The sequence below is a fragment of the Hemiscyllium ocellatum genome, chromosome 7 (genome assembly GCF_020745735.1).
Source record: "Hemiscyllium ocellatum isolate sHemOce1 chromosome 7, sHemOce1.pat.X.cur, whole genome shotgun sequence".
NCBI lineage: Eukaryota > Metazoa > Chordata > Chondrichthyes > Orectolobiformes > Hemiscylliidae > Hemiscyllium > Hemiscyllium ocellatum.
The window spans coordinates 70,969,032-70,995,218 of record NC_083407.1 but is presented as its reverse complement, the minus strand read 5'-3'; the positions used below and the strand labels follow the sequence as shown (position 1 = coordinate 70,995,218).

At 40.6% G+C, this 26,187-nt stretch overlaps 1 protein-coding gene across 1 annotated transcript in view; it reads left to right on the top strand.

Moving 5' to 3' along the window:
• Window positions 1-1,919: 1,919 nt before the first annotated feature.
• ccdc141 (coiled-coil domain containing 141) overlaps window positions 1,920-26,187 on the top strand; it is a 171,397-nt gene continuing 147,129 nt past the window's right edge. Inside the window, exons 1-2 of the mRNA XM_060828119.1 lie at window positions 1,920-2,021; window positions 2,310-2,432. Of these exons, the coding sequence (XP_060684102.1) occupies window positions 1,920-2,021; window positions 2,310-2,432 (225 nt within the window). The remainder of the gene's footprint in view (window positions 2,022-2,309; window positions 2,433-26,187) is intronic.

Below are 26,187 nucleotides of genomic sequence, written 5' to 3'. Positions count from 1 at the left end.
TCTGAACATACACACTCAGACAGTTGGTCTGTAATATAGGGGTTGAGCCACATTCTCTTTTTATTTCAAGCCACATTCTTCTTGCTGCTTCCTCCTCAGGTTTCCTTTGCATGTCAAGTGGTGTTCTCATGGTGGTAAGTTTGTACAGGATGCTGCTGACTGCCATGAATTTTGAGCCACTTGCATGCAGTTAATGTCTCTCTGGAACATTGGGGAATATTAGATTAGATTAGATTAGATTACTGTATTCTACTGAGCAAATCATGTGCCCATTTATTCCTGTTTCTCTTTTATTGACAGAGATGTATAGTGTGTGCAGACATGGTTTCTATGTTATCCACTCCTGTCTGGGATAATCTGCCACCGTTATGGCTATTGGCAGCTCTCCCTGAATTGAGGCAGCAGGCCGTCTTGCAGGAGGTGGCTCAGTTGCGTGATCATCTCCTTGTCGAATCCGTGTGAGCACAGACATTGATCCTACATGAGTTGGAGGCTTAAGGTACAACCTTCTTCCCATCTGTTTTCACAAAACTTTCTCTCCCTACTCCATTTCTTGGCCATGTTGTAGAGCTGAGAGTTTTACGACTGCAGCTCCCATACCCCTTGCAAGCTCAGCATGTACAGGTAACCCAAATCCTGTAGTTTCCCTTCAATGCATGTATCAAATTATCAAAATGAAGCACATTCGCCAACTTCATAATTCACTCACTCCACCAACAATGTGCAATTCCACTAGAGTGGACCATTTGCAAAATGCAATACAGTCTCTACTGTAAGTATCCAGAAGCATAGTGCATATCATTTACAACCTGTGGGGTTCCCTTATGTTAGTAGCAGCTGTAATCTCTCTATTTTACTGCTCATAACCATTCTTATTTCCTACTGAACTGAAATTGCGAATTGATTGGAATAAGTATTGAATTGCGGGCAATTTGTACAGTGGTCCAATGCTAATTTTTAAACAGTTAACCTGTGTTGAAATGCCCAAACTCAATTGTTTTTGATCTAGCATGTAATTTTAAAGCAAAGAAACATTGAAAAAAAATTCAACTTAATCTGCAATGTTTGCTCTTGAAGTGTTTTATTGATTTATAAGAATGGTAGTCCTTTTCCTATAGTCTTTAATCATTGATCTGTAACATCATAACAACTTGATCATGACCACTCTGTGAAGAGAAACTTGCTTTTGTCAGTCTTTATAGCTAAATTCCAGCTGTGACATTTTTCCCTGCAAAGCTTTATCTTTAATTCAAGTTACCAAGTATAAAAGTAGCATTCTGTCTGTCAGTAAAGTTGCTATTGGGCAAAACCAGTGTGAATGTAACCATGTGAGGTGTAAATTGCAACTTTGGATTTGGATGTACTTTCTTATACTGTCTTTTTAATTCTCAGAATAGAAATTGCAACACTAAATCACTTTAAATCATAACACAAGCATATCCAAACTTTACCATAACTCTCTTAAGGTTCATGTGTTACAAAATAAAGCTGAAAACAGTTTAATTAAGGTTTTTGCTAACAGCTTTTGTGGGTGAACAAAATAATGTTCTTCAAATTGTGACTGTTTCCATTTGATCTTCCAAGGTCATGTTAATTTGTGTGAGGACTGAATCCAGTGTTTCTCTGCTGATAACAGAGCAACACAGGCAGATTGGTGCTGTCAAAATAGGGGTGTGTCAGCTTACTAAAGCAGTGATACAACACATGCTGCTTCAATCTATTTTTATCTAGCTGTTCTTTGCTGTGAATATTGAGCCAGTGTCAGTTGGGCCCTTTTCCTGAATGCATGTTCAGAAGTGAGCACTGCAGTTTTATTGCTTTTCTTTTATCAGTTATTTAACAGCCTAACTTTCGATTCACTTAAAACTTCAGTCCACAGGGTTAATCCAACAGCTGTATGAATTAGGGAGTAGGAGAACATGTCCAGTGAAAGTGATTCTGGAAGTCGACCTTCAGCAACAACAATTAGTACTGTAGCTGTCCAGACAGGAGACTCAAGAATTGTTGTAGCTGTACTGAAGGCAAGTTTGCTTTTTCTGAAATGAAATATGCTATAGTTTTGCTAATTTGTAATGTCACAACTTTAGGTTTGATAAATTTGGCCTGTGCTTTGCTTCCCAGCCTTCAGTTCTACACCAGTGTAAAATTCTGCATGACATAGTATAAGAGATGTTTTAAGATTCTAAATTTGAAATCTTTTGGAAGTGCTAATTTTTTAAAATGTTACTTCTATGTATAACATACCAATAAATTACAATGGTTTTATGTTGTGATAATTCTGACCACCCGTATCATTTCTTGTATTTCAGTCAGGGACATGTGTTGAGCTTCAGTTGGTTGAATCAATACCAAATCTGCTTGAAATTGGCAGCAATGCAGATGAAACCAGGAAAATATTGACTGAACATGAGATTCTTCTTGCTAAACTGAAGGTAAGAGGACATTAGTACCCAGCTTATCGTTAAGTAAGAGCAATTACTTCATGCTACCAAGGCTGACCTAACTGTAGATTCGATCAGTCTACCAGCATAGACTGATATTACAGAAGTTACAAACTGAAGACACAGAACATTAGACCCTCCTGTGGACATTGCGAAAATGAGAAAAAGTTTAAAACTTTGGAAAGAGGGCACAAATGTTACAGTGGGTTGGACTGTTGAGATGTCTGGTGCTAGATCTTTTGAGGAGGACATGGAGATGATGGGGTTAATTGGTAGACTGTAATCAGTTTCCTGGGGATCATTTCACCAGAAGTTATAATGCTGGAGCATGGAAGATTGGTAGTTTGCATGGGGCAAACAGATATTTGTATTACATGTATGGTGTCCCTTTATTGGGGTTCTCCGCTTAGGCTTAATAGGCTTTGGAAGGAGCAGGAAGGATTCCAACTTTCTTAAATTGATGCTGGATTTCCCAAATAATATTGAGACTTAATGCATTTAGATCTTGGTCTTTTTCTGATCCCTACTGGGAGAGTCTTGGTTGACTTAGAAGTGCAAAGTAGTTGTTGTTCTTCATTTCACTGTTTTTTTCATTGATGTGATATGTAAGCCAGCATTTATTAACTAGACTTAATTACACTTGAAAGTAACTCAAAATCACCTTTTTGAGAGCTGCTGTAGTTAATTGATGAAGATATCCCAAAAGACTGCCTATTAGAGTCATAGTCATAGAGATGTACAGCATGGAAACAGACCCTTCGGTCCAACCCGACCATGCCAACAAGGTATCCCAACCCAATCTAGTCCCACTTGCCAGCACCTGGCCCATATCCCTCCAAACCCTTCCTACTCATATACCCATCCAGATGCCTTTTGAAAGTTGCAATTGTACCAGCCTCCACCACTTCCTCTGGCAGCTCATTCCATACACGTATCACTGTCTGAGTGAAAAAGTTGCCCTTTTGGTCTCTTTTATATCTTTCCCCACTCACCCAAAACCTATGCCCTCTAGTTCTGGACTCCCCCACCCCAGGGAAAAGACTTTGTCTATTTATCCTATCAGTGCCCCTCATTATAAACCTCTATAATGTCACCCCTCAGCTTCCGATGCTCCAGGGAAAACATCCCCAGCCTGTTCAACCTCTCCGTATAGCTCAAATGCTCCAACCCTGGCAACATCCTTGTAAATCTTTTCTGAACCCTTTCAAGCATCACAATATCTTTCCGATAGGAAGGAGACCAGAATTGCACGCAATATTCCAACAGTGGCCTAACCAATGTCCTGTACGACTGCAACATGATTTCCCAACTCCTGTACTCAATACTCTGACCAATAAAGGAAAGCATACCAAACGCCTTCTTCACTATTCTATCTACCTGTGACACCAATTTCAAGGAGCTATGAACCTGCACTCCAAGGTCTCTTTGTTCAGCAACACTCCCTAGGACCTTACCATTAAGTGTATAAGTCCTGCTAAGATTTGTTTTCCCAAAATGCAGCACCTCACATTTATCTAAATTAAACTCCATCTGTCACTTCTCAGCACATGTCATCAAGATCCTGTTGTAATCTGAGGTAACCCTCTTTGCTGTCTACAATACCTCTAATTTTGGTGTCACCTGAAAACTTACTAACTATACCTCTTATGCTCACATCCAAATCATTTATATAAATGATGAAAAGTAGTGGACCCAGCATCGATCCTTGTGGCACTCCACTGGTCACAGGCTTCCAGTCTGAAAAACAACCCTCCATCACCACCCTTTGTCTTCTACCTTTGACCGAGTTCTGTATCCAAATGGCAAGTTCTCCCTGTATTCCGTGAGATCTAACCTTGCTAACCAGCCTCCCATGTGGAACCTTGTCGAACGCCTTACTGAAGTCCATATAGATCACATCTACCGCTCTGGCCTCATCAATTCTCTTTGTTACTTCTTCAAAAAATTCAGTCCAGTTTGTGAGACATGATTTCCCACACACAAACCCTTGATGACTATCCCTGATCAGTCCTTGCCTTTCCAAATACATGTACATCCTATCTCTCAGGACCCCCTCCAACAACTTGCCCACCACCGACATCAGACTCGCTGGTCTATAGTTCCCCGACTTCTTCCTTACCACCTTTCTTAAACAGTGGCACCACGTTAGCCAACCTCCAGTCTTGAGGAGATAATTCTAAAATTCTGGTCCACAGATGACAGAATAACTTATAGTGTACCATACACCTAACAAAATATATGGACAATGATGTTTTGTAGGAGATTATGAAATAAAATATAGGTTGTTCTGCTGTAATGCAAGTTGTGTTAATACAAATTCACTGTAACATGATTGACAAATTGGGGGTCAGTGTTTTTAAAGCATAAACTTTTAAAGCATGTGTTGGCCGTAAAGCGATTCCATCAGCAACACATTAAGCACTGTTTCTAACCCGTGATTTTTCTATAATGTGGGATTGCACAAGGACGTAACCATCGCACAATAGAACATTTCAGACAAGTCACACAGGAGATATGGGGACCTATGACCTAATCAGTCAGAGAAGTAGGTATTAAGGCATGCCTGAAAAGAAAAAAAGCAAGGTGGAGAGGTGTGGAGACTACATTCTAAAGCTTAGTGCATTGACAGCTAAACGAATGGCCACGAAAGAGGAACATTTAAAATTGAGAATGTTCAAGAGGTCAAAGATCTCGGAAACTTGTCGAGCTGTTGGAGATTACAGTGATGGGGAGCAATAAGGTATGGAGCAATTTGAAAGCAATAATGTGACAGCTTCAAAAGGGCCTTACAACTCACTATCCGGCAAAGCAAACGTCTTGTACACATTCTTAAAGGCTGCTCACAAAATTTTAACTGAACGTTGTGTTTCTGATAATGTGTTCCAGTTATTACAAAAAAAAAGCTTCAAGGACAAGCTGTCTTTATTTTATCAGAATTAATATATTTGGAAACTAAAGGAGGGAGCTGAATTGGTAAACCTGCATTATTGTTGAATATGTGGTTGGTTAAAGTGAATAAACATAAATGAAGTGAAACTAGACAAGTCTGTGAGGGAAAATGGAGCAGTGGTTTATGATAGATTTAGATCAAAGGTTGCAGGAGACATGAGTGGAGCAGAAAAATGATCACAGACTGGTTTGACTAAATATCACAATTCTATGCCATAAAAGGTAATTAACTGATGGATATATAATTTTAGGACCAGCATTTTCCTTGACTGGGTGTCATTGTTGGTCTGTGAACACAGAGATGGAATGTGAATGGAATTTGGTGCAAGTAAAGATACATGCAGTTGATTGCCTCTAGTTTAGAGAGGGTAGACCTGGGAGACTTGACAGAGTCGATTTGAAATGTTGTTTCCCCTTGTGTGAGAGTCCAAGACCAGACCATACAATCTCAGATTAAGGGGTCACTCATTTAAGATAGAGATGAGAAGGAATTACTTCTTTCAGAGGGTGTGGATTGTGGAATTATTTGCCGAAGAGGGCTGTCAACGGTGGGTCTTTAAGTGTTTTCAAAACTAAGACATATCATCCATGTGCATTCCCACAACAGATCTAACTGGGTGGAGGTGAGATACCATTAGGTCTCTTTCCCCTTCCTGACTAAATCTACCTTTCCTTTCAAATTTGCTGGTGAGTGGAGTCATTAAATTCTGTCGTATGTTATGGAGTAGAGTATTGGAGTACATGGATTTAGGTATTACAATGCAGCGAGGATACAGGGAGTGTAGTTGCAGGATTGGAATGACTTTTACTCAGGAGGTTGAAGGGCGGTTGAGTTATTTTCTGGCCAGAAAGAGACTGAAGCTAAATTACACCAATAACAGGTGACCAAATACAGGCTCAACAGGAGACTGAAGTACTTCCAAGTCAGGTTAGAGTGTGGCTTTTACAGGAACTTGCAGGTGGTGATGTTACAAAGCACCTGCTCTCTAGTGATAGAGTTTGAGAGGTTTGAAGCTGCTATTGGAAGAAATGGTGAGTCGCTGCAGTGCATCATGAAGATGGTACATGCTGCAGCTACAGTGCACCAGCGATAGAGGAAATTCTTCTATAAAGTGGTGGATGTTTGTTGCCAATTTGTTCTTGTGTGTTTTGAAATCATACTCATCTATTTAAATATTCAATCTCTTTCCTGATGTGCTGTAGCAGATGAGTTACTCACCACAGAAAATCCAGTCTCTTACTAGCAGTTTGGCCAGAGCATTTGTATAGCATATTATATTTCTATTGAATAGTGACCTCAACATTTTGGTAGGGTTCAGTGTTGACAATCATGGTATACAGCAGAGGAAAATGGCTAGACTTTCGCTAATTGGCGATGGTCATGGCTTGGCATGAGTAGTATGTATTTTGCATGCTGCAAATCAGCCCAAGCTTGAATGTTACCCTCTGGTGTCTGTGGGGGACACGGGTGCTGACTGGAAAATCTTGGTCAGCTTCCATCAGCAGATCCTGATAGGCCCTTGAATGGATCCATTGATAACAGCAACGTGCAGATAATGTTCCAGTCCTGCCTTTGAAAAATGGCCTGGAGATGGGATGGAGCTGGGATACTGGCATGCCAGTGAAATTCCTCTATTCTAAACGCTGGCATGGGATTAAAGATCAAAAGAGAAAATGTGTCGATAGTTGGGAGGAAGAAGCACACCAGATTATGAATGTGGAATGTATCATGAAAGACTGGATAATACTTTCACTGAATATGGTTGCAAATTATTACAGATGTGTTCACGGCAAATGCAGCCTGTGCAACTGAGACAAACAATTGCACAGGTTATTGGTGTTGCAAATCAATACTTACTTAAAATCCTTCCATGACATATAGACATTGCTGGCAAAGCCTATTGTTACCCAACCCTATTGCCTTAAGATGGTGATGAGGCACCTTCTTGAATCACTTCAATATATTGGTGCAGGTTCATCCACAATCCTGTTAGGAAGGAGGTCCCTGGAACTTGATTCAATGACAGTGAAGGATATGTTGCTCCATGTCATAGGAGTGTGGTATAGAAGAAAGTTGCTGGTGGATGTGTTCCCACATTTCCACTGCCTTTGCCCTTCTAGAAGGTAGTGTTTAAGAGTTGGGAAGTCGCCATCAAAGTGACCACTAAAATGCGTCACACATAGATTAGATTTAGATTACTTACAGTGTGGAAACAGGCCCTTCGGCCCAACAAGTCCACACCGACCCGCCGAAGCGCAACCCACCCATACCCCTACATATACCCCTTACCTAACACTACGGGCAATTTAGCATGGCCAATTCACCTGACCCGCACATCTTTGGACTGTGGGAGGAAACCGGAGAACCCGGAGGAAACCCACGCAGACACGGGGAGAACGTGCAAACTCCACACAGTCAGTCGCCTGAGGCGGGAATTGAACCCAGGTCCCTGGCGCTGTGAGGCAGCAGTGCTAACCACTGTGCCACCGTGCCGTCCAATACATAGTACACACAGCTGCCACAAAGCATAGGCCATACAAGGAATGAATGTTTAACTTGGGTGGATGAGGTGCTAATTGGACATGCTGTTTTGGCCTGGATGATGTCGAGTTTGTGTTTCTCTAGCTGCATTTATCCAGGCAAGTTGAACGTAATCCATTACAGCTCAAACTTGTGCCTTGCAAACTGTGCAGGTTTTGGGTGGTCAGGAGGTGTTTTACTCACCTGAGAATTCTCAACCTTTGACCTGCTCTTGCACCAAACTGAATTTCACCTGTTTTTTGTAGAAAGCCATGTCTGGGCAAATGTTCACATTGTCTTGTGGATACCAGTGTTGTAGCTGCACTGGATTAGCTTGGCTAGGAATGTAGCAAGCTCTGGAGCTCACATTTTCACAGCATTACCTTTGCAGTGTACAGTTCCTTCAGTCATTTCTTGCCATCACTTGGAGTGAAGCAAGTTGGCTAAAGACTGGTATCTGTGATATTCACGTGCTCAGGAGGAAGCTGTCATGGATGATTTACTTGGTATTCCTGGTAGAAGGTAACTATAATTGGTTCAGCCTTAGTTGGTAGGAATTGTGTCTTTTTTCTGTACATGAGCAAAGCGTACGAATGTAATCTAAATCCTGAGAGTTCTAGACAGAGTGAATAGAAAAACACTTCTCATTGGCAGAACGACCCAACCAGACGACACTTTTAATGTGATCATGTTGCCCCTGCTAAATTTGTGGCCCTATTTATGGGTGGCCAAGTAAATGCCCAAACAGGCACCATGCCACATGGACATATAAATGCAGAACCTAAAGCCTGTTATGATACCACTTAATGAAATTAGTCACTGACCCACAAGCAGATGTCAGATTCTTCAGTCTCCTCAGAGGTCACCAGTGAAAGATAGCAGCATTTAGTTTTTAAAGATGTTCCTGTTGAACCTTGAGGTTCTAGCAACCTCCCAGTCTGATGCAATTCTGAGTGGAAGTGCAGGGAGGCAGGTTTTCTGCTCACTTGGGAATTGTTCAAAATCTGTTAAATTAAGTGATTTTAGAAGCAATCTCAACCATGATGCTGGTTACAGTTGGAAGTTTACCAGGGGCTGAAATGGATGGATAAATTCCAGTTTGCATAGGCTCTTATATAGTTGCAGTGTTTTCAGGTCCCAGACGTACATATATATGGCAATCGGCTTTTGAAACATTGAAAGATGTATGGGTACCAAACCGCCAACTTTATTAGGACTTGCAGTGAAGTTTTGTTTAATGCAATTTCATAAGAAAGGATGTTTTCTTGAGGCATGTGAGATGATCATGAAAGAAGGTGGGCCTTGCCATTTGTGCATTTCTGCATAATTAAAAGTAGAGCACTGGAAATCTGAACTAAGAACAGAAAATGATGGAGAAACCCGGCAGATCTGGTAGCATCTTTGGAGAAAGAACCAGAGTTAATATTTCGAGTCCAATATTTTCAGACCTCTGAGCATTTCAGTCAGGATAAAGTATAAGTGACAAGTCACATCCAAAAATGCACTGTACTCAGCAATTGTAATTTGCTTTAAGGAGATATATGAAAAGCTTTTACACAGCGTGTAGGTAGGATATGGAAGTATGGTGGAGGCAGGTTTGATTGAAGCATTCAGGAGGGCTTTGGATGGTATTTGGATCGAAATGGTATGGAGGGAAAGGGGAACAAACCAAGAGATCATCATTTAGGTAACACATCTGAAGGCTGAAGGCCTCCTCTATGCTCTAACAATTCTGTGATTAACTGTTTAAAATCACTTTACATCAATGTTTAGAAGAGCTCTAAGAACATAGCATAGCTACCTTGCAGAATCCAGAAATCTTTTACATCCTACACCTTCGTCTGGAAGCTTGTTTTCATTCACAACCTAACATGTGCATTTATTGAAAGCATCAAATTCTGTGCAATGTCATGCATCTTTCTTCATGTCCACTGCAGTTCTTGCTGGGTAAATGGGATTGACTGAATCTAATGGTACTACAATGAATGTATGCCTTTGTACACATTCTAAAGGAGAAAACAACTACACAGAGGATCCCTGATTTATAAATGTCCAATTTACAAATACTCACATGAATGCAATCTCATACAGGGATATGATTTTAAAGACCTGACATCCAAACATTTCCAGTACTTACAAAAGCTCCTTTATATTGTCCTGCATTGTATTCCAAATTGCACACACTCAGTTTGGAATGGACTCCAGAATGGAACCATTCACAACGTGGGACTGACTGAAACTAAAAAGACATTGAGAATCTCCCTATCTCTGCTCTTTTGCCCTCCACAGGACGAGTTTTGAAACTAGTGAAGAGATAGAGAAGAGAATGAGTAAAGGGTGGATATTGGATATTAGGCTTATCTCACAATCTTCAGAATAGATTGGTCTCTCCTTAGGAACTTATGGGCATTGTGAGAACTCATTTTCCCTGGTGCCTATCTGTTTTCAACATCTACTTTAAAGGTTTGCGTAAAAACAATCAAACAACAGTGGCCCTGCTTTCAAGAGGATCAAATGCAAACAGCATAGACTGTGAAATGATCTTGGTAAAAGGCTTAAATTAAAAAAAAAGTCATCTTGTTTCCTCTTGTATAAGAAATCTATCCCAATTAAATGGTGCTGAGAATTACATTGAGCTAACAGTGTATTCACTTTTTGATGGTTCTGATTCAACAGTTTTGGTTTTGCTTAAAGACTATTCAGTGACCCTTGCAAAATAAATGCATACTGCTTACTCTAAAAGCTATTTTTGCTTCTCTAACAAAAAGTTTCTCACGTACCTTCGCTAGAATTTAGACCCCTTCCTCCTTTCATCAAGAAGTAACCAACATTCCTCCTTCTTACTACTTTATTCTCAACTAACAATCTTATTATCCTTCTCTCCTTTCTCATCTTTAAACCCTCTTATCATTTACTCCCTTGTAACTTTCCAAGTTATGAGGAAAATACTGGAGGATGGGGAATGGATGTTAAAATTAGACCTCATACCTATAAAACTAGTGAAATTCAAAAATAATGAAGAATAACAGAGACAATTTCAAATTCAAGTGATGAAGTACTCTGACTTAAGTACTCCCTGTTATTTTTGGAAAAGGTGATGAAGAATAGAATTGGAGCCAATCTTTAATGCTTAATAAAGCACTAATTTATTAGATGCATCTTACAAACATTCACTGCCTCATTCAACACCACAATTTCTGGCGGTGTTCATTTATTTTTAGGGACTGAAGATATTTTCAAATCCATCTATTTAGAGATGTTATTACACACATCTAGAGCAAGTGAGACTTGAACCTTGGCTTTCTGGCACAGAGCTAATACCAGTGCACCATCAAATTCCCTAATGCAATCAAGAATCGAGGAACCATTGCACAATTATCTGATACAGTAAAACGTCATTTGTTTTAATGTTCCTCTTATTCTGATGACTGATACATGAACCTTGGATGACCAGAGAAGTTAAGACCTTGGTCAGAAAGAAAAAGGAAGTGTACATAAAGTCTAGGAAGATGGGTACTAATGAAGCCCTTGAAGAATATTAAGAAAGTAGGAAAGAACTTAAACAAGGAATTAGAAGGGGTCATGAAAAGTTGTTAGCAAACAGGATTCTGCAGAATCCCAAGGCTTTTTATAAATATTGTTATGGATCAGGCGAAACCCACAAAACATTTCAAGAAAGTAGCCCGGACCCTAACCTTGCTAGCTGTTTTAAGCAGGTATAAGGTGGATATTCCAGGAGGGATGCAGCTGGCCCAACCACTCAGTATTGAACAAAACAGAATTTTATTTTGCAAAATTGCCAAATGAAACACAAACAAAAGAGAACAGAATATAGAATAACTTAACCTATCCGAAAACCCAACAGATTATCTCAACTTAATGATGCTGTTTCAATGATTTGCAACAATCCCCATAAACAGCCCTCAGCACAAAAGTTAAAATCAAACACAGGATCCTACAGGAGAGAGAGGGGGTGGGGGGAGAGAGAGAGAGAGAGGGAGAGATGACAGACAGATTCAGCTTGGAACACCTTCTTCCATGTAACTGGTTGTTGGACCAGCAGCCTCAAAACTGACTGACTGCTTTCAGTGAACAGCCAGACTGCTAAAAACCAAATCAAACCAGACCAGAGAAAAGCTGAACTGGGAGAACTGATCACTTCCCTTTCATTGGACAATTGTCTTTTAAAACTTGAAAGCATTCTTAAGTAGTTAAACCCAGATTTTTTTTTTGGAATTGCTGCTTTTACAACCTCTCTGAAAAAATAAGCCAGGGACAGCATAACCTTGTTAAAGGAGCAACATTGTCACTATACATAAAAGCAAGAGGAAAGCCAGGGAAAGGGTTGGCCCACTCAAGGACAAAGGAGGGAATCTGTGTGGAACCAGAAGAGGTGGTTGAGGTCCTAAACAAATACTTCGTGTCAGTAATTACCAAAGAAAAGGAATATGTGAGGATGATGTCAGGGAAGGGAGTGTCAAGTTTCTAAACCAAATTTCTATTATAAAGAAAGAGGTCTTGTCTGTCTTAAAAACTATTAAAGTAGATAAGTCCCTGGGTCCTGATGGTATCTATCCCAGAATATTGAGGGAGGCAAGAGAACAAGTTGCTGGAACATTGACAGACATCTTTGTATCATCTTTTTGGCCACAGGTGAGGTCTCAGAGGACTGGAATGTAGCCAGTGTTGTCCCATTGTTTAAGGAGGGTAGGAGGGAATAATCTTGGAAATAACAGATCTCTGAGTCTCACTTTCCTGGTAGGAATACTATTAGAAAAGATTCTCAGAGTTGCAATCTATTCACATTTAGAAGTGAATGGATTTATTAGTGATAGCATAGTTTTGTGCAGGGGAGGCCATGCCTCACTAACTTGATTGAGTTTTTTGAGGAGACAAAGATGAAGGAAAAGCAGTTAGATGGCTACATGGACTTCAGTAAAGCCTCTAAAAAAGTCCCTCAGGGCAGACTGGTACAAAAGTGAAATTATATGGAGTGAGCTGGCAAGACAGATACAGAACAGGCTTGGTCATAGGAGACAGAGGGTAGCGGTGGAAGGATATTTTTCGGAATGGAAGTCTGTGAATAGTGGTTTCCTACAGGGGTTAGTGCTGGGATGTCTGCTGTATGTGGTCTACATAAATAATTTGGAGGAAAACATGGCCAGTCTAATTAGTAAGTCGGTGGATGTTATAAACATTGTTGGAGTTGTGGATTGTGAAAAAGCTTTATAGAACTTTAGTTTGGCCACACTTGGAATATTGCGTACAGTTCTGAGTCACTACACTACCAGAAGGATGCTTTGGAGAGGGTACAGAAAAGGTTTAGCAGGATGTTGCCGAATATGGGGGACTTTAGCTATGAGGAAAGGTTGGATAGACTGGGTTTGTTTTTACTGGAATGCAGGAAGTTGAAGGGTGTCCTGATAGAAGTTTATAAGATTGTGAATGGCATTGATAGAGCAGAAAGTATAAGGCTGTTTCCCAGAGTGGTGGGGTCAATTACTGGGGGACACATATTCAAGTTGCAAGGTGGGGGGGGGGCGGGGAAACAGTGTAAAAGAGATGTGCGCGGCATGATTTTCACACAAAGGGTGGTGAGTGCCTGGAACGCGTTCCCAGAGGAGATGGTAGAATTAGACACAATAGCACCTTTCAAGAAACACTTGGACAAATACATGAATAGGAAGGAAATAGAGGGATACGGATCCTATAAGTGAAGGCAGTTTTAGATGGAAGGGCAAAATGTGGTGACGCAGGCTTGGAGGGGCGAAGGGCCAGTTCTTGTACTGTGTTGTTCTTTGTTCTTTGTTTTATCATGACCAGCTGGGGCCCAAGCACTGATCCTTGTGCTACCCCACTGGTCACAGCCTGCCAACCTGAGAGTAATCCATTTATTCTACACTGTGGAGTTTCTGACTGCGAACCAATGCTCAACTTATGCTGGTATATTGCACCTCCCCCATCCACCCCCACCCACCCCCATTCTATGAGTTTTAATTGTGTTTGCTAAACTGCTTTCTTCAGACTTTATCAAAAGACTTATAATAATTCAAATTCAACACATCTACTGATATCCCTTTTAATGATCTACTAGTAACATTCCCCCAAAAAGCCTTAACAGCTGTCAAACATGATTTTCCCTTCATAAATTACTTCAGACAATTATTTTCTAAATTTATTGTATAGTAACCATATCCTTTATAATAAATTTCAGTATTCTCCTTACTTCTGACGTAAGGCTCACAGATCCTCAATTCCATGTTTACTCTCTCCCTCCTTTCTTAAACAGGAGGGTTACGTTTGCATTAGCAGACATCTTTGCAACATTAATAAAATTTTGAAAAATGATGTCTATTACATACATTATCTCTGTAACCATCTCTTTCAACACCCTCGGGTGACCATCATTGGGTCCTAGGGTTTTGTGAAATTTCAGTCCCATTAAATTTTTCCAATTCTACTTTTTCACTAATATCAATTTATTGAGTCCCACAATCCCATTAGACCTTGGATCTTAATTACTTTCAGGAGACTTCATGTCTCTTTCTCTGTGAAAACCCTTGCAAAGTATATATGTAATGAATCAAATAAATGAAAAGCAGAACAAAGACTATTTTGAAGACAGTTAGATAAAATATAGCATTCGCATACTACTGTACTCCAGCATGTTCATTTTTTTCTGTTGCACCATTCCTAATGGGTGAATTCCTCTGTTGCTTGACAGTCCTGTGTGATTGTCATCTTCTATGGAGCTAGATCCCCCTTGTACATGTTTCAGATGATCTTGTTGTGAAACAGATCAGTGATTTTCTGCAGAAGTGCTTCGCATCCACTTCAACTTCTTGGAGCAGAAAGAGTTCCCTAGTGATTGCCTAAAAATCCATCCAGTTTAGTTGAAGACATATAGAGAGTGCCTTTGCTTTTACTTGCTGAGCCATGAAGCGGCAGCATGCCACTCAGTTGTGTCAATAAGGTATTTGCAGTAAGGTCCAGCTTCTGCTGCTGTCATCTATTTCTAATTATGATAAGTCTTCTGGAGTTCATACAGTGTGGTAGCACTTTGTCATTCTACATTATTCCTTATTTCTTCCTTCAACCCTAGCATTCTATTTCTGTTTCTTGTCTTACAGTATTTTCCACAGAGAAACTTGGGAAAACTTCTCATTTACTCCATTAATTAGAATTAACGCAGTCCTCCGACTCAAACATTTGCCAAACAAATGTGTTTCTGTTTCTTCTTTCAGACCGTCTATTTCCTTAAATATTTTTTCTGCAATTTTCTTGGTATTTTCAGTTTCAATGTCATTGCTGCAAAGACCCAATGATCCCAATTAATATCCACACCAGGTTACATATAGCTTTCCTTTATACTGTTTCAAAAACATTGCTTCACAATCATGTAATTTATTTTATTTATAAACACATCGCCTCAATCAAGTGCACAGTCTTTTCAATTGTTAAGGAAAGTTTGCTGCCATCTGATCATTTTCTTGACAAATTTGTAGCAATCTTTCTCTTTAATTTCTTTGTCCATGACCATATTGTCTAACATGTCTCTTTGATGGCCCTTCATCAACTTTAGCATTTAAGTTGCCCATTACATTTACCACATCAGAGCATTTAACTTAATCATGACACTTCAGGATGTCGCCATCAAATCCCTCCAACTGGGGTTCCATGTAATCTTGATTTGGAGCATTAACTTGTAAGACAACCAAGTCAAAAGACTTTCTTTCAATCATGATCACTCTGTCTAAGAATGACTAAATGCCTTGAACTATTCTCTTGTATCTTCTCTGAACTAGTATTCCCTATTCCACTCCTATTTTTCTCACCTGCCAAGAATGAAAGCATATGATTCTTCTTTTCCATATTACCAGATTCTAAGCATCTTACTTCTTCATGGCTTAAAATGATCGGTGTAATGTTCATCAGTTGGCTGTATGCCATTACCAAGCTTTCGTGGAACTTCTATGAAGTTCTTATATTCCCATTCTCAAGAAGCTCCAACTTCCATTGAGTGTAACGGGCTCAGAAGCTGACCTTTTGTGAGTTTCGGTCAACTTTGCCATAAATTTGTTAATCACTTCGTTGAGCAAGAGTTTCTCCTACCCTTCACTATTCAATGATACACAGCATATTGCTTCAAATTGACTTTCTTCGGTCAGAAGCAAATAAAGCAAATGCAAAGTTACATCAATGTTTCTCACAAATAAAGAACAATGCTGATTAGAAATGGCATTGCTGGTCTCATTAAATTGAAAGGTGGCATGCACCTATCCTCACACCTTTGGTAGAATATCCTGTGAAGTTGATGGAAGATGAATGGAGAAATTCAGGCTTCAGCCACTGTGTGGTCTCAGAAGTCTTGTGCCTTTGTCCAGTTTAAAATTTATTTTCCTGCCTTTAGCCATGGTAGCTGTATACCGGCTTTATTCTTGTGGATCTACCATTTCCTCTACGAAAAACACATCTTCTTCAATACCTCTTGAACTGAGCTTTCTTGTGGCATTTGGCATTAATGGGTGGAAGACTTTGTGCCAATGACATTTTTTCCCAAGGCAGACATCGAACGACAGTGACCGCACTCTCTTCCAACTTTTCTTACTAGCATATTAACAACCCTCTGACTGGCAAACTGGACTGAGCTATGAAATTGGTAGTCTTGCCGTAAGAGGCTTTCTTGTCCCCTCATCTAACATTTCTGTTTTGGTTATGAAGTTCAGCATATGTGGCATTCGTTTAGCCAATGAAAGAAACCTTTTGGACTACAAGCATGCTGATAACGCCTTGTCCAGCACTCCCACTAAGATGTTAGTCTCGTCTCTCAGCATTCAATGTTGGCTGTTATCTGTGAGGCAGTTTGTGTCATATTTAAATCAATGATTAGTCTCCCCCGGACCATTCTGTGCACTGAACTCCAGATGCAGTCTCACTAATGCCTTGTATCTCCTCCCTTCTCTTGCATTTATTTCCCTTTGCAATACAACATAATATTCTGTTAGCTTTCCTGATTACTTGCTGTACCTCCACAATGATTTTCTGTGGTTAATGCACTAGGACATTTTAATCTCTCTGTAAACTTTCACTATTTAGATAACATGCATCTTTTTTATTCTTTTTGAAAAAATTGTCAATTTCAAATTTTTCCACATTGTACTCCATTTGCCAGAATTCTGACCATTCACTTAACTTAGCTATATGGCTTTGTAGGTTCCTTATGTCCTCTTTTACAAATCCCTTTCCTACTTATATTAGCAAATTTAGCTCAATACATAGAATCATAGAAATGTACAGCACAGAAACAGATCCTTCGGTCCATCCCATCCATGTCGACAGAATATCCTAACCTAATCTACTTCCATTTGCCAGCATTTAGCCCAAATCCCTCTAAACTCTTCCTATTCATATATCTATCCAGATGCCTTTTAAATGTTGTAGTTGTATCAGCCACCACCATTTCCTCTGGCAGCTCATTCCATTCACGCACCACCCTCTGCGTGAAAAGTTGCCCCTTAGGTGCCATTTAAATTTTTCCCCTTTCACCCAAAACCTATGCCCTCTAGTTCTGGACTCTCCCACCTCAGGGAAAAGACTTTGATTATTCACCCTATCCATGCCCCTCATGATTTTATAAACCTCTATAAGGTCACCCCTCAGCCTCTGACACTCCTGGGAAAACAGCCCCAGTCTATTCAGCCTCTCCCTATGGCTCAAATCCTCCAACCCTGGCAACATCCTTGTAAATCTTTTCTGAACCCTTTCAAGTTTCACAACATCTTTCCGATAGGAGAGAGTCCAGAATTGCACATAATATTCCAAAGTGACCTAACCAATGTCCTGTATAGCTGCAACATGACCTCCCAACTTCTGTATTCTGGCCAAAAAGGAAAGCATACCAAACACTTTCTTCACTATCCTATCTACCTGCAACTCCACTTTCAATGAAAAATGAACCTGCACTCCAATGGCGCTTTGTTCAGTAACAGTCCCCAGGATTTTGTTCCTGTCATCTAACTCATTTATGTAAATTGTGATGAATTGTGCCCCCTGCACTGATCGCTGTGGCATATGTCTTGTGTGACATCCTGTCAGCCAGAAAAGGACCTGTTTATTCCTTCACTCTGCTTCCCAGTTAGCCAGGCAATCTTCTATCCATGCCAATATGTTACCCCCTAACCATGAGTTTTTATTTTCCACAATAACCTCTGATGTGGCATCTTCTAAAATACCTTCTGGAAATCTTAAATTGGGACTTTCACTGGCTCCACTTCATCTGTTTCTGAGATTTATTCACCTATTATTTCTCTTCCAATTTTGTTTCTGCTCTAATAGATCTGCCTCAGGCATTTTCATCTTATTCTACCTGTTGTTAATACTTCCTTTGATTTAACACCTGCATGCAGTTGTGGACTATTTTAAAACTTGAAACTCAGTGAATCTTTTCTTTCTGCTACCACGGAACGTCTGTTTTTTTTACCACAAATACTGCAGAAAGCAAAATATCTTTGAGGTCCTACAGTTTTAACTTTCTTCCTTTCTCCTGGAATTGTTTTCAATGGATAATCCTTCTTCTTTTAAATCCCAACCAGAAGAATTACAATTTCTCCTCTTCATAATCTGAAAACTCCACATTAAAACTCATTTTACACCTCACTGCTCCAGTGGATTTTATTTTAAAGTTTGCTTATCACTATTTTAGCTTTCATGTTGGGTTAATCATCTTTTATTTTCCTTTCTGAACTTTGAATGTGAAAAGATGAAGTGCTTTTAACTTCCTGCTTTGCTAACATACTCCAATGTTCACTGCTTACCCTTCTTATGGACACTACTGCTACTGAATGATGGAGATTCACTTGATTTGGGATCAGACTTTAAAATTCCTTTGGGAAAAGGGAAGGCTGCACCACAAGGATGGCTAGATGGTTGTAAGAAGATTTATTTGAGGTTAGTGGTAAACAGCTTTGAAGGCCACTTCCCGCAAAAGGTGGACCATTATCTGCTTCAGTGTTTTGATCCTTTCCTTTCATTCATCCATAACCCCAGCGCCTCTTCATTATCCTCCATTAACCCAGGCACAAATCATTTTTACATACTAACAACAAAATAATTCCCATTGATTTTGAGATTTAGAATTTTCAATCCTTATCTGACATAAAAAAACGCCCATTTATTTAAACCCTTTTCTTCCCATCAGCCAATTTTCTATCCAAAGAAAGAACAAAGCTGAATCGATCATAAGCACCTATCCAGACCTCAGTGAGATCAAAATGATTTATAGCTAATTGAATAACTTTGAAATATGGTCGCTGTTGTGATGTAGGAAAAATGCACAAGATCCAAAATATACTAAATACTCTGCTGTAAATTGATGTTGGATAAGGGCTTAACATTGGCTGGGATACTAGAGAGAAGTTAAAAATTTAAGGCATCGCTGGGGAATCTGCAATTCAAAATACAAACAGATCAGCCATGATATTATTGAACGAATGGAGAGGTTCATGGGACTGAATGATCTATTACTGCTATTATGGACAGACAGCTCCTATCTTATATGTTTGTAAATCCAGAGTTTTCTTTGTCTGCCTGAGAGTACAATAAGGCCCTGGTTTATTTTGTCAGACAAAGATGATATCTTCAACAGGGCAGTACTCCCTCAGTATCACAATTCTCACTGGGACAATGTGCTTGATTCAAGTAGGGTTTGAACCAACAACCATCTGACTCAGGTGAGAGTGCACATGATCAAATACCATTTCCACCTACTAACGATAGCCTTTGATTTCCTTGCCTAACAAGAATCATCCTTCTTAACTCAAAACATTAAGTCTGTCTCTGTCTCCTAAGATGCTGTCAATCCTGCTGAGATTTTCCTGCACTTTCTGTTCTTATTCAAGAGCCTATCTTTCTCTGCCTTAGAAATATTCAATGACCTCCCTTCCACTCACTTCCACTGACACTAAGATCCTTCTGCACCATGGAATTGTGCATCGTCTCTATTTAAGTAACATTCTACTTTTTTATTCATCCTGCCAAAGAGAACGACTTCACTTATTCCCACCTTATACTCCTTCTGCCAGATCTTTGCCCACTCACTTATCCTATCTATATCAGCCTGCATCCTTGTTCTTATGTCATCTTCATAACATAATTTCCTACCTTTCTTTGTGTCATCTGTAAATTTAGTTAGCACACCATCAATCTCCTTATCTAATCCATACTGTCCAGATACAAATGCTTTACTAATCAATTCTAACTTTCCCCATGACAAATGTCAAGCTGCTCTATTGTTTCCTGTTTTCTGTCTTTCTCTCTTTGAATACAAAGGTTATGTTTGTGATATTCTAACCTGATTGAAGCATTTCCTGAATTTCGGGAATTTTGGAAGATTAACACCAAGCGTCTACTACTTCATTAGCTACCTATTTTCTAGGATAAAGTCCATCTGGATTGAGAGATTTATCAGCCTGCAGTTTTATTTTGTACCACTTCTCTATTGTTTGATTATGAATTCTCCAAGTTCCTGTCTCCTACCTCACGAGTTATAAACCTATTGCTGTAATAATTTTTGTATCCTCTTTAGTGAAGATGGAGGCAAAATATTTATTCATTTCATCTGTCATTTTCTCATTATCTATTGTTAACCCACCATTCTCACTCTGCAGAGAAAGGCTCCAACACGCAATTTACTTTGTCTTTTCCTTTTTTAAAAATACCAGAAGGCCATCTGTAACTAGTTTCCTCTCATACTATTTCTTCTACCTGATTAAACTTTTAATTATCCCTTGCTTTCTGGCCAATCATCTGCTCACATTTACGATTTATATATGTTTTCCTTAAGCTTGACGTTTTTCCTAGTGTCTTCAGTTAACCATATTCTTGGGCCCTTCCTTTAGAATTTTGCTTTACAGTAGGAATATACTTACTCTGAGTATTCTGAAAAATCTCCTTAAATGTCTGTCACTGCGTTTCTTTTGATTTATCTCTGAGCCAGTATATAAGATCACTTCAGCTAGCTGAGCTTTCATGCTTGTATAATCAGGTAAAAAATGAGGTCTGCAGATGCTGGAGATCACAGTTGAAAATGTGTTACTGGTTAAAGCACAGCAGGTCAGGCAGCATCCAAAGAATAGGAAATTCGACGTTTCGGGCATAAGCCCTTCATCAGGATGAAGGGCTTATGCCCGAAACGTCGAATTTCCTATTCCTTGGATGCTGCCTGACCTGCTGTGCTTTAACCAGCAACACATTTTCAACTGCTTGTATAATCACCCTTCTTTAAGTTATAAGTACTAGTCTTGGACCCAGTCTTCTCCCTTTATCAAAAAAACTAAGGAACTGCTTGCTGGAAATTGCTAGGAGAACTCAACAGGTCTGATAGCATCTGTGGAGGGAAAGCAGTGTTAGCATTTCAGGGTCAATAACCCTTCTTCAGAACCCTTCTTCCTTTAAACTGGGTGTAAAATTCAGTCATTTTGTGGTTGTTGCTATCTAAAGGTACCTTTACTTTGAGATTATTAATCAATCAACACTGCACAAAAAACAAGTATTAAAATAGCCTGCTCTATCGATTCCTGATCAAGGGCTTTTGCCTGAAATGTTGATTTTCCTGCTCCTCGGCTGCTGCCTGACCTGCTGTGCTTTTCCAGTACTGCTCTAATCTTGCTCTATGGTTAGTTCTAGACATGCTACTCTAAGAAACTACTTAGTAAACATTCTCTAAACTCATTATCCATTGCCAATCTGGTTTTTCCAGTTGTGATTTTTCCAGATTAAAGCTACTCATGATATTTGTCATCCTTCTCAGACGCACCAATTAGTTCTTTATGGTATCTTGGTCTTGCATTTTGGTTACTGTTCAGAGTCTGTAGACCAATCCCACTAATGAGTTATCCTTGATTAGTAGTGGTACCCCTCCACCTTAGCTTCCTATTCTTATTGAATGTCAGATACTGCTCAATATTCAGGACTCAATACCTGTCATCCTCCAGCCATACATCTATAATGGCTATCAGATCATATATATTTACTTCAGTGTATGCTATCAATTTGTTTACCTTGCTATGAAACCTACATCCATTCAGATACGGAGGGCAGAATTTGCCCAGCTCCTGAATAATGTGAGCAGTGTTGGGAATATTGGGAGAATCACATGATGTCAGCAGTAAGGAGATTCCTGACTTTGAGAGCAAAGCTTTTCATTTTCCAACCAAGTGTTGAACGGTGAGATGAGATGCTCGCTAATGACTGTCAAGAGGCCAATCTGCATGCATTAGCATCCTCATTTGCATCTCATTGATATGCAATTTCTAATTCTCCTGCCTATCAATAGAAACTAGATGCTGACAAATCCTGCAGCAAAAGTCAAAGCGGTTGCTTGGTGACTCCACTTGCTCCTCTGGCCCTCCATCTTGGACATCAATCACCTACTTCTTGGGGCATGTTCCATGGGCCATGATCCCAAGGACCACCCTATCCACCAGGAACTCCAGATTCCTGTTGACAAACAGGGTGTTCATTTCCCTTTGTCCAGTTTGTCTGGAGCTATTGACAGAAACCATGCTGGCCAGCTGTGGATTGCCAGCACTTGATGTAGAGGCTTTAAAAATAGTACCAGCACCAGAAATTTCAGGAGGTAGTGGTAATGACCAGTACTGCTACCAATAGTGAGAGGGAAAGTTTAACAAGCAGTGTGTTGTAGGGGTATTGTGCATAGGTAGTGAGGTCAGTCTGGGAAGATAGTGCAAAGAACTTGCTAGGGATTGCAGAGACAAACCTTCCTTGAAACTCATCAGAAATGACACTTGAACTGTTTGTAGTAAAATTCAGAGTCTTTACTTTTGTCATTTTCTTATCTTTGTGACAATATGCCTTGCCTGTCTAGTGCCAATGTTTGGGATATTTGCTCAGGGCTTGTTGGTGCATTCTTAGGTTATTTTCTACTGTCTATTTCTACACGCATTTCCCATATTATTACTTTCGGCCTACATCTTTCCATATTTGATCCCTTGCCTTGATTACTTAGTTTAAAATCCTCTCGGTGTCCTAGTTATGCAGTTTGCAAGGACACCAGTCCCAATTCGGTTCAGGTGTAGGTGATCCTGATAGTATAGCCTGCACTTTACACAGCAATAGTGCCTGTTCTCCACAAACCAGAGCCCACTTCTCCCAACACAGTTTTTGAGCCATCACTTATCTCTGTTGTCCTTTGTCCACTATGCCAATTTGCATGAGGCTCAGGTAATAATCCAGATATTATAACCTGTGAACTTCTGCTTTATAATTTAGGGCCTAGAGCCTCATACTCTCTATTCAGGACTTCTTCTTTGCTCTGTGTATGAATGCTGGTACATGGACCATGACAACTGGATACTCTCCCTCCCTCTGCAACTTCCTCTACAGCCCTGAGCAAATATCCCAAACACTGGCACCAGACAGGCAACACTGCTGTCTAGAATATTGAGAATGGGGTTTGTCCCCCTCTCTATAGTGTTCCCTATGACCACGACATTCCTTGCTGCTCACTCTATTTCAATCTTTACCTCACCACAGCACCATATTCAGTTTGTTCATTCACCTGCAGTCCCTCCTCTTATTCAGACAAACTGAGAGGACCTCAAACCTATTGGGCAATAGCTACCATTATTGCCTTCTGGAATCCCTTATCTGCCTCACTCACAGTCGCACCCTCGTGTCCCAACCAGTGATCAAATCAAAATACCCTCTCCTTGATGATGTGATTACATCCTAGTACAACACATCCAAGTAATTTACCCTTTCCTTCACATATCACAGAGTCTGCAGGTCAACCTCCAACTCAATGACTCTGAGCCAAGCTTACTTGAGCTACAAATGCGTACTGAAGACATGTTTGTCTTGGATACAATGGTATTCTAAAGTTCCCACTTGCTGCAGCCAAGATGCATCCTCAATGAGTTGGAATTAATTATCATAGAATCATAGATAGCCTACAGTGTGGAAACAGGCCATTTGGCCCAACAAGTCCACACCGACCCTCCAAAGAGTATCCCACACAGACTCATTCTCCTACTTTATTACTTGACATTTCCCCTAACTAATGCACCTAAAGAACACATCCCTGAACACTAGGGGCAATTTAACATGGCCAATTCATCTACCTGTACATTTTTGGAGTGTGGGAGGAAATCTCAGCACCTGGAGGAAACCCAGACAAACACAGGGAGGATGTGCAAACTCCACACAGGCAGTTGTCTGAGGCTGGAATATGACCTGGGTCCCTAGCATTGTGAGGCAGCAGTGCTAACCACTGAGCCACCATGCTGCCCATTATTTAGCTATGTTATTCATTTATTTGTCACTTTTTAAATATATTTTATTAAAATTACCACTAATTTGTATGCTATTTTAAACCTTTAGATTGGAATAGACCTAAACTCATTACCAAATGGCTTACTCCTTTCAGTGTAATAGGGCAAGAACCAGTTCATATGGGACACGAAGTTCGAAAAGCAAAATGAAATGAATACCTTGTTTTCACAACCCCTTTACTGAACTCCCACTTGCCAAGCTCTCAGATTTGCTCTCTTTCCTCAGCTGCACTCATAAGCAAGAACTATCCCCTATACACACGGTTAACCTAAACCACCAACTTTTACTTCAGTTTTGATTGTTGCAAGCTGACTAATTTGCTTGAGAGATTGGCCCAAATTTTCCATTCTCTGGATAGTCAGGGATGAGACAAGTTAGGAAATGCACGTGGACACCTTCACAGGCATTGAAATTACCTGGGAAGTTTAAACTTCTGATGGCTGATTTGTGCTACTTAGGATCCTTTTCAAAGTCTTTCGTTCCTGAGGCCTTTGTTAGAAGATTGGGGCAGGTCTGTGGAGCTTAGCTGAATACTTACCCTGGAAATGTCAAACATTTTAATTCCTGGTCTAGCTCAATAAGCAGCTAATGTAACTAAACAGAGCACCATAATCAATTTCCCACACTCACTGAGCTGACTTGGCCATTCCCACAACCACCTGACTGATACCCTGGTCCAATCGAACAACAACAACCCCCCAAGTATGTACGCACATACGTACAAACGTACAGACACACATTTCGTCTACCCCTGAAACTAAGTAGCAGACATTTATGTACCTGAGGTAAAAACAATGACTGCAGACGCTGGAAATCAGATTCTGGATTAGAGTGGTGCTGGAAAAGCACAGTAGTTCAGGCAACATCCGAGGAGTAGGAAAATCGACATTTCGGGCAAAAGCCCTTCATCAGGAATAGAGGCAGAGAGCCTGAAGGGTGGAGAGATAAGTGGGAGGAGGGTGGGGGTGGGGAGAAGATAGCACAGAGTACAATAGGTAAATGGGGGTGGGGATGAAGGTGATTGGTCAGACAGGAGGGTGGAGTGGATATGTGGAAGATAGGCAGGTAGGACAGGTCATGTGGATGGTGCTGAGCTGCAAGTTTGGAACTGGGGTGAGGTGGAGGAAGGGGAAATGAGGAAACTGGTGAAGTCCACATTGATGCGCTGGGGTTGAAGTGTACCGAGGCGGAAGATGAGGCGTTCTTCCTCCAGGTGTCGGGTGGTGAGGGAGCGGCGGTGAAGGAGGCCTAGGACCTGCATGTCTTTGGCAGAGTGGGAGGGGGAGTTGAAATGTTGGGCCACAGGGCGGTGTGGTTGATTGGTGCGGGTGTCCCAGAGATGTTCCCTAAAGCGCTCTGCTAGGAGGTGTCCAGTCTCCCCAATGTAGAGGAGACCGCATCAGGAGCAAAAGATACAATAAATGATATTGGTGGATGTGCAGGTAAAACTTTGATGGGTATGGAAGGCTCCTTTGGGGCCTTGGATGGAGGTGAGGGAGGAGGTGTGGGTGCAGGTTTTGCAATTCCTGCAGTGGCAGGGAAAGGTGCCAGGACGGGAGGGTGGGTTGTTGGGGGCGTGGACCTGACCAGGTAGTCACGGAGGGAATGGTCTTTGCGGAAGGTGGAAAGGGGTGGGGAGGAAAATATATCCCTGGTAGTGGGGTCCGTTTGGAGGTGGCGGAAATGTCATCGGACGATTTGGTTTATGTGAAGGTTGGTAGGGTGGAAGGTGAGCTCCGTTGGGGGGTTCTGTCCTTGCTACGGTTGGAGGGGTGGGATTTGAGGGCGGAGGTGCAGGATGTGGACGAGATGCGTTGGAAGGCATCTTTATCCACGTGGGAAGGGAAATTTAAGTCTCTAAAGAAGGAGGCCATCTGGTGTGTTCTGTGGTGGAACTGGTCCTCCTGGGAGCACATAGGGTGGAAG